The 16,430-nt window shown below is 31.0% G+C and overlaps 2 protein-coding genes across 5 annotated transcripts in view; one reads left to right on the top strand and one right to left on the bottom strand.

The window, feature by feature from the left end:
- Positions 1-244: 244 nt before the first annotated feature.
- On the top strand, positions 245-11,035 carry LOC106461982 (DNA-directed RNA polymerase III subunit RPC9-like). The gene is made up of 6 exons (XM_013921851.2): positions 245-302; positions 3,554-3,590; positions 3,960-4,049; positions 4,745-4,839; positions 9,200-9,257; positions 9,552-11,035. Exons 1-6 carry the CDS (start codon positions 295-297, stop codon positions 9,699-9,701), a joined length of 438 nt encoding a protein of 145 aa, XP_013777305.1. The 5' UTR covers positions 245-294; the 3' UTR covers positions 9,702-11,035.
- Positions 11,036-11,440: 405 nt separating this feature from the next.
- LOC106461981 (coiled-coil-helix-coiled-coil-helix domain-containing protein 2-like) overlaps positions 11,441-16,430 on the bottom strand; it is an 18,929-nt gene continuing 13,939 nt past the window's right edge. For all 4 annotated transcript variants that reach the window (XM_013921849.2, XM_013921850.2, XM_022389096.1 and 1 more), the window contains exons 4-5: positions 13,466-13,703; positions 11,441-11,711 (exon numbers count right to left, since the gene is read on the bottom strand). In XM_013921849.2, coding sequence (XP_013777303.1) covers positions 11,698-11,711; positions 13,466-13,703 — 252 coding nt within the window. In that variant the 3' untranslated portion in view covers positions 11,441-11,697. The remainder of the gene's footprint in view (positions 11,712-13,465; positions 13,704-16,430) is intronic.

Below are 16,430 nucleotides of genomic sequence, written 5' to 3'. Positions count from 1 at the left end.
TTAATAAATATAAATTAGTTGATTTTATTATGTATACAAATTACAATTATCTTTTGGAATATTTATAAAAATAGTGTCGCCAATAAATTCTCTTCATGATAGAAGCCTAGCAGATATTTTGACCTCTAATTTAGGGATGGCCCACTAAATATATTCCTGATCATGAGTTATTTTTACGACACTCTATTTCATTACTATAATTTTGCAAAACTAGTATATTATGATCCTACCTAGTGAAAAATTAGGGCTCTTAAGTAACAATTAGTGGCGCTGTGAACGCAACCGCGACCAGCAATGGAAGTGTAAGTAGGCTTGAGCTTCTAATTTATATATATTCAACCTTTTTATTCATCAACATACTATTTTTTTTTGCTCTTGGACATTATTTTCTATTGAATGGTGTAAAGAAATAGGAAAAAAAATTCAGGGAAGCACTGACTGGTAAATACTTGACATTTAGGGTTATTCTATCATTCACAGACCGATACTCGTATAAGTTATAACTTATAATTTCTATTGAGAATTATACTGGTACATTTTTTACTTGTAATTGTAGAGAGAAATACTTGTCTGCAAATTCCAACAAAAAGAGAAGAACAGTCTGAAGCAAGGCTTCAGTTCTGTTATTGTAAGAAACAGCTTGTTGTCCATTCCAAACTAATAGTAATAGTAAAAGATACTATTGGCACTGAACTGTTAGTATTGAAATTCTGTAGTTATTTTTTAATTCTTAAGTTCAATTTCGTTATGATAGAGATTGGATAAAGACTAGTTAATTTGATTTTAGGGTGGTTGGATTGGAGAAAGCAAAAGGTTGTTTTTAATGGAATCCAGTCAAAGTGACACTTGTAGATAGTGGAGTACCTCGGTTAATAATCAATGCTCTTTCTTATTTACATTAATCATATTGTTAGGGTCATAATTACTAAAATTAAAAGAGGTAACTCTTGGCTGTTTTTACTTTTACCTGTATTGAGGATGATGAGGTATTACAGAATGATTTGGATCAATTGTTAAGTTGAACAGATACTTTGCAAATGGCCTTTAATTATAAGAAGTGCAATGTAATGCATGTACTAATGTAGATTATCATTACTTGGATCACATTTAATATAGATGGGAACCCATTCAGTGGTATAACTGAAGAAAAGGACCTTGGCATAGTGTTAGATAAGTCACTCAAGTAAACAAAGCAATACTGTGTTACTATTAGTAAAGATAATAAAATTTTAGGGTGTATTGATTACAAATCAAAGGAGGTAATTATCTATACATATTAGTAATTAGGCCTCACTTGGAACATTATGTACAATTTTGGTCTTCTTATCAAAGAAAGGATATTGACTTTTTGAAAAGGGTTAAGAGGAGGATTACTAGGATGATTCAAAGAATGGAAAGGTTATCTTAAAGAGAAAGATTTGGATCTCTAAACTTATTTTTTCTTGAGAAAAGAATGATGGTAAGGCTGTCTTGTTGAAGTTGATAAGATTATCCAAGTCATTGGAATAAAGAACACTGATTTAATTTTGCTGAATTACAAAGGCAGTAGAACACAAGTTTAGTATTTGAAAAAAGAAACAGTAAGCACTAAATGAAACATTATTATTGCTGTAGTTATAATAGCTGAACACTCAGAGGATTCATGCCCTAACAAACAATCACACCAAGATCCTTTTTGCAGCTAGTGGTTAGTATACTGAACTGTGAAACTGAGGGTGTATGGACTGCATTGATGACCATACCTTGCTCTTTGGGGCTGTGTGTGCATTATATAAGTGATGGTCAAGTTTCAGTATTTTATTATAGTTGCCTAATAGTTCACAGTGGATGCTGTTTATTAGCTGCCTACTCTTTATTTTTTTAGTTCAAAATTAGAAACAGATTGCACATATATGCCATATGAAACAAAAAAAGACACAAGATCCTCATTCCTTCTCCACAACACTCTCATACAATAGGTAAAGCCTTTCTGTTTTTCTATGTTGGATAGACATGGCCTCTATTTCTTAATTACTTGCAAGGGTGTTAAAGATGCTGTTAACCAAAGTAATATTCTTCTTAGTTTCAACCTTCATCCAGAAAAACAGAAGTGATGATGCATATTGCTTTTTGAGTTTCTGAAACCATCCTTCAAGTGAAATTTTAAGAGTATAATCTAACACTTTACATACAACAGAAATAAATGTGACCAAAATATAATTCCACAGATCTTACTTACTTTTCTCTTAATATACAAGAATTACACTAGAAAGTTTCTAATAATCAAAAATGTTCTTCATCGTGTAGTAACTTTTTATAGAACCTAATTGCTTTCTGTTCTTTTGCATTAAATTACTAGAATATGTCATGTGGATCAGAAACTAAGTGCATAAGTTTCTCCAGTATTTACAATAGTATTATTCTTCACTTCAATAAATCAAAAAAAAATTTTCACTATTAAAGAAATTACCAGGATAATGAATCTTGCTCTCAACCATAAAACTACAAGAACACGTTAAAATTACAAAGAATTCCATGGTAACCTTTTTCTCCATAATATTCTGTTGTTGACTAAACTCGCATATTTCATTTTGTTAGTCACATTAGCATAAAAACCCTTGACTTTGAATTTTATAATTATTGTTAATATACATTCTTCTTAAGTAATTAAGTGACCAAGACTGAACATAATACTCCAAATGAGATATAAACATCTTACAGAGTGAAATGATGATCTACTTTGAAATGTACTCAAAATTTCTATGTATACAGGCTAAAACCCTGTTTGCCATCTTACTAGTTAATGTACAGTGTATAAAAGGTTTTAGAGATATTGTTTCTCATATAAACTTCACCTATAATTTCCCTAGCAAGACTATAAGAATAGTTAATTTTAATCCAGTTTTAATTATTACTATGTAACATTTTTGTTTGAAATATTCATGTGGATACATAATGGAAATAAGTCATTGCCCTAATGAGCAGAAAGTCCAAATCTATCATTCTAGGTGCAAGACATTTACTAGTACAGTCCCTCTTAGTCTTTATAGTTGGTATTTAACTCTTTCCTTTTTTTCTCTTTAAAGCTCAATACTGTTCATAATTTTGTGATTTTGTGCTATTTATCTGAAATATATAGTTTTAATTTCATGTTAACAAATTAAGATCTCTCTTACGAGTTGTCAAGGTGTTACAAAGTATAAATATTGATGTGATTTCTCATTTTTGTTTTAATTCTTGTGTAATTTTTGACAAGTTTCCAATGGAATTTTTATTGTATACATCATAACAAACAACATTTATTTTAAAACTTTGCTATTTTAGAAGAATTTTCATATGGATTGCATGTTGGTTCAATCATGTTGAAAAGTATTTCCACGTAAATTTAGATAATCTGTCATAAGAAAACCATCTTGAGGTTTGTTTTTTTGCTTTCAGTTGAAAACAAGCACAAATGTTATTTAATTGTTATTGTGTAATAATAATTTGTATTATATCAAGTCTAAAAGTGATGCAGAAAGGTTTTTCTTATTATATTTAAATGTGAAATAACATATGTTCATTGCTTTTTTAGGTTGAAAGCAAATGCAGCATTGCTTAGTAATCATGAGGTATGTTTAGTTGTTTGGTAGTTACTTGCTTCTTAATATTCAGATACAATTTTATAAATCCTTGAGTGAGATCACTTTTATACATTATTTTGCATAATTTTATGAACTGTAGTTATAAGGTCTATTTAAATTAATACCTAATTACAGTTTCACTGATAATACTTTATGTATCAACTTGAATTTCTTAACCAATGCATCCTAAAATTTTATAACTTATCTGTAACAGAATTGAAATGTTCAATTATGAAATAACATTAAATATTTGTTTTATAATCACATAAAAAGAAAATTCACATGCTTGTATTTCATCTGTTAATGCAGATCTTCAAGCGAATGACTTTCTATTTGATTTCTGTTCTTTATTGGTAGGTATATACCTTACTGAAAGATTTGCAAGAAGAAAAGAAATTATCCAGGAATGTGAAACACTCGCAGAATTTGGCCACAATATCCTATGAGGTATTATAATACTTTTTAATGTCGGGGTACCTAAGATATCACATTTATATTATCTACTTTTGTGTGATATAACAAAAAAATTATTGTTAAGTTTAACATACATGTGCTGGCTAGCAAGAGCAGACTTGGATTTGTCAACTGGACATGCTCTGCCTACAAATGTGGTTATTCATTAAATTATCTAAGCATATCTAGCAGTCAGTATAGTCTGCTATAATTGAAAAGAAGAATTACAAGATATATTTGTAGGAGATTAAGTGTTAATGATTATATGATATCATACTAACATATAGTTAGGAAGGTTTTTTGAAACATTTTCTTTAGAAAATACTTTACATGTACAGGCATCTTATACAAATATACAGACATTATAATTTTCCAGTGTTTAGCCTCTAGGTAACTCATGCCCATGTTTTTTTAATATGAAAATATTGTTGCATTCATCACCTCATATCGAGAAAAAAGGCAGTGCAATTAATGTCTTGAGTACATTTTAAGGAAAAGATCATGTGACTTGTTCAGTTATTGTTTGTAGCAGTTTTCAGGTATATCATTAAACTTTAAAAGAAAGCAAGACTTATTGCTGGTGATTTTTATGTGTGTTGAAGATTTTTCTAACCTTTGGATTCTTGAACATATCTAATGAGTGAAAATATAAATTCTAATGTTGTAACTGCATTTCTTTTTAACTGCAGACACTTCGATACTTAGAGCAGACACCTTGTACATACCTGAATGAGGAAGCTATCCACAAGTTCCTTATGGAAATTCAACCATATAATCTGACTAAGTAAGCATACCATTAACTTGTGAATTTTACTTTTCTATCTGAAAACAAGTGCTAATATGAGGAACTTCTGAATGAAGACAACAAAACTTTAGACTAAATGGACATTCAATAAAATATATTTTATGGTAGATGACCTAGTAGTAATGGACATGAAATGTACAACTTTAGACCAAAGTTAGTTACTTAAGTTTTAGTTTAAGAAGACTGGTCAGACTGCTTAAAAGATTTGGAGCTTGGGAAGTTTGGCATTTCAGTATAATATCAATCATGGTTTTCTATTCTGATTTTTCAAAACTCCAACTGGGGAATTGGGGCACTGTCAAGTAGAATTGTGGCAGGGGCCCCGTGTGCCAGTGCCTAGCTACACCTCTGCTGGTCAGTATACTTGTAATTAAGTAAATTGCATTATTTCATCAGTTCAGTATCCTTACTGTAAATAGCAATTTTGGTTTTATTGGTAAAATGTTTGTCTTTAGGGGCACTGGAAGTATGTACAGGATACAAAAGTTTTGCAACACCATGATTTTGTACATTCCTACCCTTTCAGCTACTCAGAATGTGCACTTTTGATATTATGGTACAATGCCACTCGGGCTGTGGTTCATGTTGTTTAGCATTTGTGACATTATGGTTGGCAAGCTGTAGTGATTCTTCACTTCAAATAGATTCACGAGGTATGTGAATCTATTACAAATAAGTGTTTGATGTGTAAGATAAGGAGAGTGTACAGTCCACAATGCCCTATCAGTCTTTTGGGAAAAGCAAAATCCAGGTACTGCATGACATCCAATGCTTTGTTGCATAGGCACCATCTTGTTAAAGCCATGTGTCTTTTCAGGTGTGTTTTGCTAATCCACGATCACCATGCCAGCATATTTCTGCAGGAGAGCTAAATATCCTACTCCAGTCAGTGTGCTTTCAATGAAAAATGGACCAGCAATATGACATTGTGTCAGGACACACCAAACCATCACTCTACCTGCTCCATAGTCTTGGTTCCTACAACGCGTAGGTTTTTTCAGTATCAGTATCAAAAATTGTGATGTTCATTTCACCACCATTTTTTTTATTGTTGCCTATTCTGCTCAAAATACCAGGTCCTCCTGAGCCACAAATTATTCACAAAAGCCTACACGCTGGTCTGGATCATTTTTTGAGATATATGGACCTTATGAAAATCAAAATTATGTTTCTTTACAATCTAAAGATAGTTTCTTTAACTGTTCCTGCTTCTGAAGCAGTTTGGGTAATTGACCATTTTGGACCAAGGTCCTGATTCCTTGCTGTAGAGAATCTTCCTCTGCATTTACTATTAGCCACAGAATCAGTCTCATAACACGTGGTGAGTAAATAATCAACACTATGTGAGACAAAGGATACTCATATCCTCATGCTGACTCAGTCCAGGATTGCTTCGACACATTCATATAATGTTCATGATTGCTAATCAGTTATTGTAGCAAAAGAAAATGAGATAGTTAGTGAATTACAGACATAACTTAGAAAAATCATAGTCAGGGCAATGCTTAAAATGTCATGGGGAGTATGTTATACCTTTTACATCTCTGTATGTTTATCTGTCAAATCTCTCTTCAAAACTGTAATTTCAAACATAGAAGGTATGCGAAATAAGAAAGATCAGAAAATTGTTTCATTAAAATAAATAGTTTGCATTTGTGCAAAAGACTAAAGTTAAGATAGATATTTTCTACAACTGATTTTCAAGGCTCGAAGATGATTAAATTGATGAAATAAACTCATTTTCATAGAATAACATAATATGTCTTACAACTGATATAATTTAATTACAGATTAAACAAAGGAATGGTAAATAGTTCCTCTCACTAACCTGCCCACAAGATACCCTAAATAATGTGGTGCTCCTAGTTAACTAAGATGGTGATAAGCCAATTTGTTGGACTTGCATATGAACTGCTTTTAATTTCATATAAATGTAATACTAACTTAAAAGGTATTAGGGAAATAAAATATATTTATATTTTCACAATCAAGATTTCACACCAAAACTGAAAGAGCCAATAGTATGTCTTTTCTTTCAGTGCTTGTGAGGTTAAAGAAGGTAACACTTTCATTTTCCACAAATCACTTCCAGGAATTGTTGATTGAAAATATCAGCCCAGAGAACAAAGTTACCATTAAAACCAAATTTAATTGATAACTAAAATAAACCAAATTCAGGCTTACAGCTATCATTAAATACCAAACATAAGTGCATGTACGTGCTGAAATTAAAACTTCAGATAATAAAATCATTCCAGTGACTTGCACATATTCTGCATAACATACTTTATGGAGAATTATACATGGACTTTTCTCTATGTTGAGAGCTTTTACTGGAGCCTTCATTGGGCAACAATGTACTAAGTAATGACAACTTGTTTATTTGTGGAACACTGCTTTAAAATAGGTATCTAGGAAACCATTGTAACAATAACTGACATATGGTATCAAAATTATTAACCATATAGAACAGGGGTAGCCAACCTTTTTTGTGCCACGGGCCAGATTTTGATTACCGGAGTCGACCCGGGCCGCATTCAACTTTAAAATACAGTGCTGGTAGAAAAAGTGGCCATCCTGACCTTAGTATTTTTCAATGCTCTGATACAGCTCTCATTTGGCTGTGGTCACAAAGAATCTTATATCAATAGATAGAAAACTTTCTTGGCTTTTATATAATGTACTTTACTTTTGATATTGTGCCATTAGGTGTTCTCTAGAGACCAAAAACAAAAATTTCATTTTTTGTCAATTGAGTTATCTCTGGTGGAAAAGACGTTTGGATAATAATTTTTACATCAGTGAAGAGAGAATGAAGGAACCTTTCATTTGACACTTCGATCAGCAAAATCAGTCCATATTCGGTCAAGGAATCTTATGTTTACCCAATTCTGCCAGATTATCGAGCTAGACTCATTTACGATGAGCATGTTGCTCTCAGTTGGAATTTTAATTGTCCTCCAGTCAGACCACTGTCGCTAAGGTCGCCGAGACGACAATGAAAGAATGGCTCAAATTGCCTCAGCGGAAGCCCGATGGAATGAAAGAGTGAGTTATCGCCTCCTCGCTACTCGCGCGAACACAACGGTGACGTCAAGTGAAAGTATAAAATGATGACGCGCAAATCCCTCGCGCAAATTAAAAATAATGAAAAGGCCGCAGGGGCTGTCTAAGTATCATGCGTGGCCCATGATACAGTGAATTTTATAAATGTTAGGCGGGCCGCAGAAAAAGACATCACAGGCAGCATGCAGCCCGGGGTTTGGCCACCCCTGATATAGAAGATAAATTGATTACTTCAATATAATAAACATAAGGACAATACAATTATAGGTATTATATAGAAAAATAAAAATACATAAATTGTTCATAATTAAAATAATACATTGTTGAATTAAAGATATAAGTTACATCGAAATCACAATAATATAATCGAAATAATATGTTTTTGAGATGTGGTGTCCATGCATTATTGAGTAATTTTTGGCCATTGTTCTGATTTATACCGACTGGTGGTCCACTATCTTGTGCTTAGATGGCAATAGCGTCTTTGATTTTTCTCCATCTAGTGTTTTCTTCTCTGTCTATCTTTTTTTTTTACATCTGTTATACTGTTGTTTCCCTGATTGTGAAGAGGTATAACTGATGTGTTTATTGCACAGTCCTTAATATCTCTGGTGTTCTTTGAAACTTATCTGTAATGGGTGTTGTGTTCCCCAGTGTATTCTACATATTAATTTACATATAAAATACCGTATGTTGATAGAAGGTGATATCTGTAGGAAGTAGGCAAGGAAATGGTGTAATGGTTTCATCTCAAGAAATTATGCATTCAGACCATGTGAGGTTTTTTAAGTATTTACATATTTAATCATAATATGAAAATATGGTTTAGATTCTTTAAGTTTATTTTAAATACTAGTATTATATCTAAACAGTTGATAAAAGTACACAAAACGGTTTTTTTAAATGCCACTCTTAAGGATACCTGCCTTTGAGTGTCCTGTAGAAATGTGTTTAGTAGATTGCATCCTTTACAGTATTGGTCCGGTGTTTTATTATTCAGTGGTAATTGAGATTTATGAAATTATAATAACTCTCAGTTTACAAAAAATACCTGATTTTGTTTTATTCAACCCCCTCAAGATTACAATGTGCCATTATGTAATAGCTTAATTATATTCAGGTGTAAGGCTGAATGATTCAATAATTTTCAAGTCATATCAACACTTCATGATGCTTGCATCCTGATCTATATTTTCATACATGGTTGTAGATATCCATGAGGAATTTGGTAGTTCTGTATCTCAACTCTTGACATCAGCAACTTTACTTTCAGGGCTGAAAAACTACAATTGATAAATCATAGACCAACCACATTAGTAGAAATACAATTGGTAAGTTTGAGTTTCCATTTGATTACATAGATTGTAAGATATCAATACCAGTTGCCACAAGGTTTCATTCTCTTCAGCTAATTAATGACAGTTCACCTGTTGACATCGTTTGCAAAGCTAGCTAAGAAGTGTTGAAAATTCTGTTTCTTTACAGTAGGTGATTTTATAATTAAATGTTTTGTTCTTCTACATTGCATGTGTGAGGAAGAAAACAGCTTTGTTTACTGTTATTTTAATATAAATGAAAATTACCTGAGTTAGGATGTGAAAAGTAATTCAGTACTTTTGCATTAGCTGATTGAGGAGAGTGAGGAACGTCTAACAGAAGAGAATATGGAGGAAATCTTAGCTATTGTTGCTAGGGTTTTACCTGCAAATGAAAACACCACTGAAGATACACCCATGGAGGCTGATGAAGAAGAACTAGAAGCAGACACAGAGTGAAATTTAAACTAATAATATAATCATCCTTATGTTTATAGTTATATTTCTCTATAAGAACTTTCACTTTACATCTCATCAAGTATTTTTGTTTCATGATTCTTTGTTATCTTATACTTGAAAATATCTAATATGAAATGTTATCATTCCCACCTTTTTTTCTTTTTCTGTCAAACAAAATATTTTGGTTGGCTTTTTATGGAATATAATCTTTTATAGTCAGCCCAGAGCCCATTTCTAAGTTTAAAAAAAATAATTGTAACAGAAACTGCTTGGTAAACCCTTTGTTAAATTAGATTTTTAAGGTCAAAGTTAAATAAAATTACAATACAGTTAAAAGTAATATTCATAACTAGCAGAGTACGCGGCGTTGCATATCCCGAGTTGTTTCGATTAAATTAACCATATTAATTGATTTTTTTTTGCAAAAGAATCAAAACGATTTCAATAAAAATAAATGTCTAAAAAAAGTTGGCTAAAGAGTTCTTGATCAGTGGTCATGATATTACATGACTCTTGTATTTTGACTGTAATCATACACTTTGCCTGTGTACTTAGTTTTACTAGAACTTTTTTGTAATAAGAAATGCAACTTATCAATTTTAACTTACATAACCCCCTTTTTTGTTTATCCTAAAGTTGCTTAATTAATGTTTGTTATTCAATTTTTTTTATCATAAGCTATATAGCCAAAAAAAAAAAAAAGATGCATTTAAGGCTATGTTAGTGAAAATTTAGGGATGTTTCCCAAAATATATATTAAAAAAATATGACATTTTCTTAATAACAAGAAAGATATTTTACAATAAAATGCTTGTTAATGATTTATCTGGTATTACTGGGTAAGCAAGATTTATGATCTTGAGGTAATAAGTGCATTTTGATTATTTTATTTATTGTGCTCTATCTGGAGATGTCTTACCCTTAAGTATAACACTTTTCTAAAGTTTTAAAATAATCTTCTGGTTGATATTGAAAGATGACCAGCCACAGAATGTTTATTTTCCATCCTTTTATTTTTCAGCACACAGTTTTATATGGGAATTACAAAATCCCTCGGGCATTGTGAATCATAGCAGCAGTAAGGTACACTTAAGAAACTATGGTAGTACAATATGTGTGTTTTTATATGTTTTAAATTACTAATATTACAAAAACTCAAGCTCTACAATTAGACAAACAATATTAAAAGTGTTTTACCCTAATTCTAGACACAAGTGACTATTTTATGCAAGGTGAATCAACCATAGTTAAATTATAAGTTGATTTATTAACAGTATGGAAAGGAATTGTTTAATTCAGGTGATAATGTAACTTTTAATAAAATTATAAAGGTACTTACTGTGTTATCATTGTCTATGGTCACTATTTCAATATAGCCATTTGAAAGCGTGTCAAGAGTCTACAATTTTAACACAACTGATTTGGCTAAATTTTCTTTAAGTGAGTTGTACACTGTTTAAATAATATATCAAATCTTATATATAACAGGGTTGAAAACCACACTTAAGTGTCTAATTAGTTTTGTGGTGTTTTAAATACAATTAAGCATTAGCAAAGTCCAGATTTTGAAAATACTTTGGATTGCTAAAAAAAATTACCTAAAAGCTTGAGCACTTTCAAAGACTACCCTCTTAACAAGGAGCAAATATAATGCTTTTTATTCCTAATAAAAACTTCATGACCTTTTGTACATTTACCCATTCTTCATATGTGTTTGAACACAAAGGACAGATGGAACAAAAACCCCAAAACTTAATTTTTTATTTATATCTCTGATTTACATATTGATACTATACAACTACATTCCACAGAGCAGCAGCTCAGAATTAAGAGTACATAACCAAACAGATTTCTCAAAACTTGTTTTTAGTAGCTGAACTAATCTACTACATAAAGGAAACAGCTTTAAACAAAGAGCAAAATGACACCTCTATGTTTGGATAACTACTTTGAGTAACATTTTGACATTTGATTCCTGTGATTTTCCTGAACTATATTACATAGAAACACCTGAAAAGATAAAAACAAAATATCACACACACTAGGATTATTATATCAAAAACAAAATTTATGTCTTCGCTTTTTTTTTTTTTGGTTTGGTCAGTATACTACAGGTAAGTACAGAATGAGTGCTTCAGGTAAGATGAATATCCATGTAAACACATTTTTTAGATATGAAAATTGTGTGCCAAATAGACATACTATTCACTTGTACATATATTTACATATATTTACTTATTCACCACTATGAAAGAAACAAACCTATTTCAGTAATGAAACAAGCACAGAGTATGGGAGATCATTCTCACCATAAATGTCAGTTGTTGGGCAATGAAAAGTTACTTAAACCCAAAAATATGTAATTTTTTAGCATTGTAGGTTATTTTAAGGAGTAAAAATACTCATGTAAAAAGCTTAGCAGAAGCACAAGGGTGATTATAAAGAAAATACCTATTTAAAATGCTCCTAAAAGCTGCTTGTCCTAAGGGAGTTACAATTCACCAAAGGCATATTAAGAAAACTTTGGACATGGTACAAACGGTGTGTAATGTGCTTTCCATCATTGTCAATCAGCTTATCAAGCTTATTCCTATGTGGAGATACATTAAACATCTGTTTTCTGAGAGCATTCATTAAACTTTGCAATACCCAGCACACTGACTTTCATTTTATTCAAATTATCTTCTATTGTTCAAATAGAGAAGGTCTTTGAAGAGAAATAAAAGAAATGCTAGTTTGCAAGAAGAGCAGTTCAGGTGTACAGTAAAATAGGGTTTTGAAACACCATATAACATGCCTAATCTTTTCTCAACAAATCTAAAATTTTAATGTACCTCTGGTGAAATTAGTTTCTGTAGAACAAATAGTTTTTTAAATATTACTAAAATTTTTTTTTATTGTGACAACCCCCCTGTAGTTTAGGTCTTGTGAAAATTTTATGTGATTATCAATTCAATTCCTTTTTCTTCATACCTCATACTGGTTTGAGTTGTAACACTTTGAAAAGATAAAAATAGTCCTTTTTCTGTATACAAGTAACAAAAAACTATATAAACAGTTATAATGTTTGGTCTGATTTAAATAGTTACTAAGGATTAATCATCTTAGACTTTATGCCAACTTTAATACTATAAACATCTTTATTCTACAGGAACTGCTTGATTTGTTAATACAGAAGGATATGAAAGCTTTTGATTAATCATTGAGTATATGTAACTTTTGTAAGGATAGCACTCAGTCAAAGTGTCTCAAAACTTGTTTACACGATGACCTTAGGTTAAAAAAAGTTTTTATTCTATTGAATTTTTATCACTCACCCAAATCATCCTGCAGTATTTCATATTACATTACTAGTTACAAAACATACACATTAATCTTAACTATTTGCAGTATAAAGTTCTGGAAATCATTTCCATTGTATATATTTTGTAAATATAAGTTAACTTTTTACAGTTGAAAAATAAATGTTTAATTATATCTTCTGATATTATTTTGCATTAACGTGTAAACAAACATACTAGCTCATGTCAGTGAACAAAGACCAGCAGTTTTCAGCAATACCGGCCATCAAACAGCTAACTCTGTGCTGTTTATTGAATCATTCAGGGTTTAGTTTATACAATGTCCTTTTACTGCTGCCTTACGAAAGTGTTTAGGTTTACCCTATATATACACAACTTATTTCCCTTTTTAATACTTTAAAAGATACACATGTATACATTAAATTTGGATATAATTCTGTTTTTCATTTATGTAATACCTACCTTGTGAGAATCGGCACTGACGTAGTACCTCACGGAAACCCTCGCACAGAGAAAGATCATGTTGATTCTCAGCACACTCCATAAACTGCTTCAGTTCAAACTGGCAGGGAGCATTCTGGTTCTGGCCTTGAGCAGGGGTTTGTTGCTGGTATATGGGCTGTTGTTCTTGTGTTGTAGCAGGGACTTCTGATGAATTATCACTGAATCCTCCTGTGATAGCATGGCCTAATGTGTGTCCCTGAGAAATATGCCACTCAGAATTATCGAATGGAGCAAAACAATTATTTCAGTAATTTTTTTATCCCACATGCAAATAGCAAAAATTTTAACTATATATTCAAAAACAAAGTACTTATGTTTACGAACAAAAATTGTACAAATTGATTACTCAATATAAATATAATTGTTATATTTTATTTTGCAAAACTTTATTCTGATACATTGCTATCATGACAGCATGTTATTAACCTTTCAATTAGAATACCCAATACGTACTTCAACACAGAAAGGCATATTACATTACAAAAGTTCTTTTTAAGGAAGTTTAACCTCAATCAGAAATTAATCATATTTCTTCTACTCATCCTTTAGCATTTTTTTTTTTTTTACACTGCTCCTGTATATAGATATTCTAATCAAGCATACAGAAACCATAGCTGTTCACCTGCTCCCTATCTATTCAGTAGTTCTGCAATCAATTTGTAAATTGCCTTCAATAAAGATTGTTTTGGAATAAGGAAAAATTATATACAGTCAGTAAACTCTACTTGTGTTACAATTTGGCCTCTGTGAGATAAGCATTTGTGTCTAAAATTTAAAAAATACTTGTCTCACCTGATTCAAAACTATATAAGTTTATTAGCATGGTGTTTCTAATAGTAAGGTTTGAAGTTTTGATGGTGTACTAATGATAGGAATTATCAACTATCATGTGTTTATTTACAGGTCAAGCTATCTTACTGAATTTATTTTAGGAAACAAGATGTATCAACTACAACATTCTCATTTACACACATTTTTCATGGATCAAAGACACTGGGAAAACCTAGAAAATTTTTATATGGTGCATTTTTGGTACAGAAAACACCAGGGAATATCATTTTACAGGCAAAAACTGGGAAATGTCAGTGAATTTTCATGTGATTCACTGATACTTCTAACACATGGTTGGTGAAAAAAAAATCATCATTAGCACCAAAAAATTGCATACAAGTTAATTCTAGTGCAATTAGCATGTTAATATGCACATTTTTTGTGTAAATATTGTTTTTTCTGTATCAATCTTTTTGTACGGAGTATGAAGGTAGCCATAATAGATTACATAAACAATAGCTAGGTTCCTGCTTAAAACTAGGTCACAGAGAATTATTTTGCTACTGACTAAAACTAATAGCGTTTTTTTTAGAGATAGGCTGTTTCCATAAAATAGATTTTTTACATCTTACAAATTTTAGGGCATTAATAAAAGTCCTCATTTACCTCTTTGAGTAAGAAAGATTTGAAAGATGTCAAAACAAAAATTAACAGTTTGATTTAATATTTTGGTAAAAGTCTGGCATATCAAAAACAGAACAAATCTTGTCCATATACTTTTGTAGGAACAGTTGAATTAGAGCCAAAGAATAGCAGAATGCTAATTGATGTACCCATTAAATGCACAGGGAAGACATAGAATCAGAACCCATTGGCTTTTCTTTCAGCAACAATGTCCTTTTCACTATATTTCTTCAGGAGCTTCATTTGACCGTGTCAATTGTTTTCCCCCTGCTTCAATTATTGTAATTTTTAATAAGCTTTCTTGATTTTGTCGAGTGACCCATCTAAGTTTTCTTTCTCTTGCTAAGCAAAATTTTCTTTCTTGCACTGTTTCTGAAATATTTTTAGTTTTATTCAAAATTTTAGTTTAGAATTTATTTCACAATTGGTGTTAGAAGTGTTCAATTGAAATGAAAAGCTGAGGTGGCTTGATGCTATAAACATGCTATCTTTAACTTTCTCAACATGGGCTTAGTCGATTTGACTGACCACGTGACCTCTTTGTATTCGTATAGTCTTTATAGATTTGGTACTATTAACTTTTGATATAGTATGTATTTTTTCACAAAATTTGGCAGTCTTTCAGTAAACATTACAAGTCTTTTACATACAAAAAATCATATGTTTTTTTTGTGAAGCATTTTAAATAAACTAAAAAAAGATTTGTCCGTGAATATAGAGTATTTGTTTTGAATAGTCCTTGTGAAAAGTCATTTTCATATTCAGATTAAAAATACTGTTCTTCATCTCAAAAATGTCAGATTTGATTTGTGTAATCTCAAATGTTTGTTTTCAGTAAAACTTTATATTTTATCCAATATTTTCGCTAACCTAACTCTATACATAGTTCGTCAAAATACCTTGTAACCACCAAAAAGAAAAAATTTAAATTACCTTTTTTCTTTCTAGAATGACTTCAAATTGTAACATGAAACAACATTCGTATATCCTAAGTAGCTTTAAACTCATAACAGTATACATCTATTTATAATTAAATTTTATTGTTTTATTGCCCATAATTCAATAATGCACCAAAGAATATAGACTAATAACATGCATAAAGTAGAAAATAACCCCAATTCTCACAATTTTTCTGGCTTTCTAACTGTGCGACAATAACTGTTGCAAATTCATCCAAGCTAGTCATTATCTTTCCAATGGGAACGAAGCTTGTACTAACAGTAAAATTAACAATTCTCCATTCAGAAAACAATGTTATATAATACGTCATTTGATAGATGAAAACCTTAGCTTTCTATTGGTTATAGATAATATAAAATTAAACATTAAGAGAGGACTCTTAACAAATCCTGAAAGACAGGATGTGACAGGTGAGTGTGGTAAGATTTTCTATTTGATAGCTCTGTAACCAAATAACATTGAAGGCTATAATGGTTTGTCTGAACAATGTCAATTTTATAGTGAGTAA

This window comes from Limulus polyphemus, unplaced genomic scaffold (genome assembly GCF_000517525.1).
Source record: "Limulus polyphemus unplaced genomic scaffold, Limulus_polyphemus-2.1.2 Scaffold1070, whole genome shotgun sequence".
NCBI lineage: Eukaryota > Metazoa > Arthropoda > Merostomata > Xiphosura > Limulidae > Limulus > Limulus polyphemus.
This window is presented reverse-complemented; position numbering and strand designations above follow the sequence as displayed.

What these genes read in the sequence shown, in the direction of transcription:
- LOC106461982 (XM_013921851.2), top strand. An exon ending in CATTGCTTAGTAATCATGAG is followed by an intron (nt 3,591 to 3,959) that starts GTATGTTTAGTT and finishes CTTTATTGGTAG; the next exon opens with GTATATACCTTACTGAAAGA. An exon ending in TGGCCACAATATCCTATGAG is followed by an intron (nt 4,050 to 4,744) that starts GTATTATAATAC and finishes TTTTAACTGCAG; the next exon opens with ACACTTCGATACTTAGAGCA.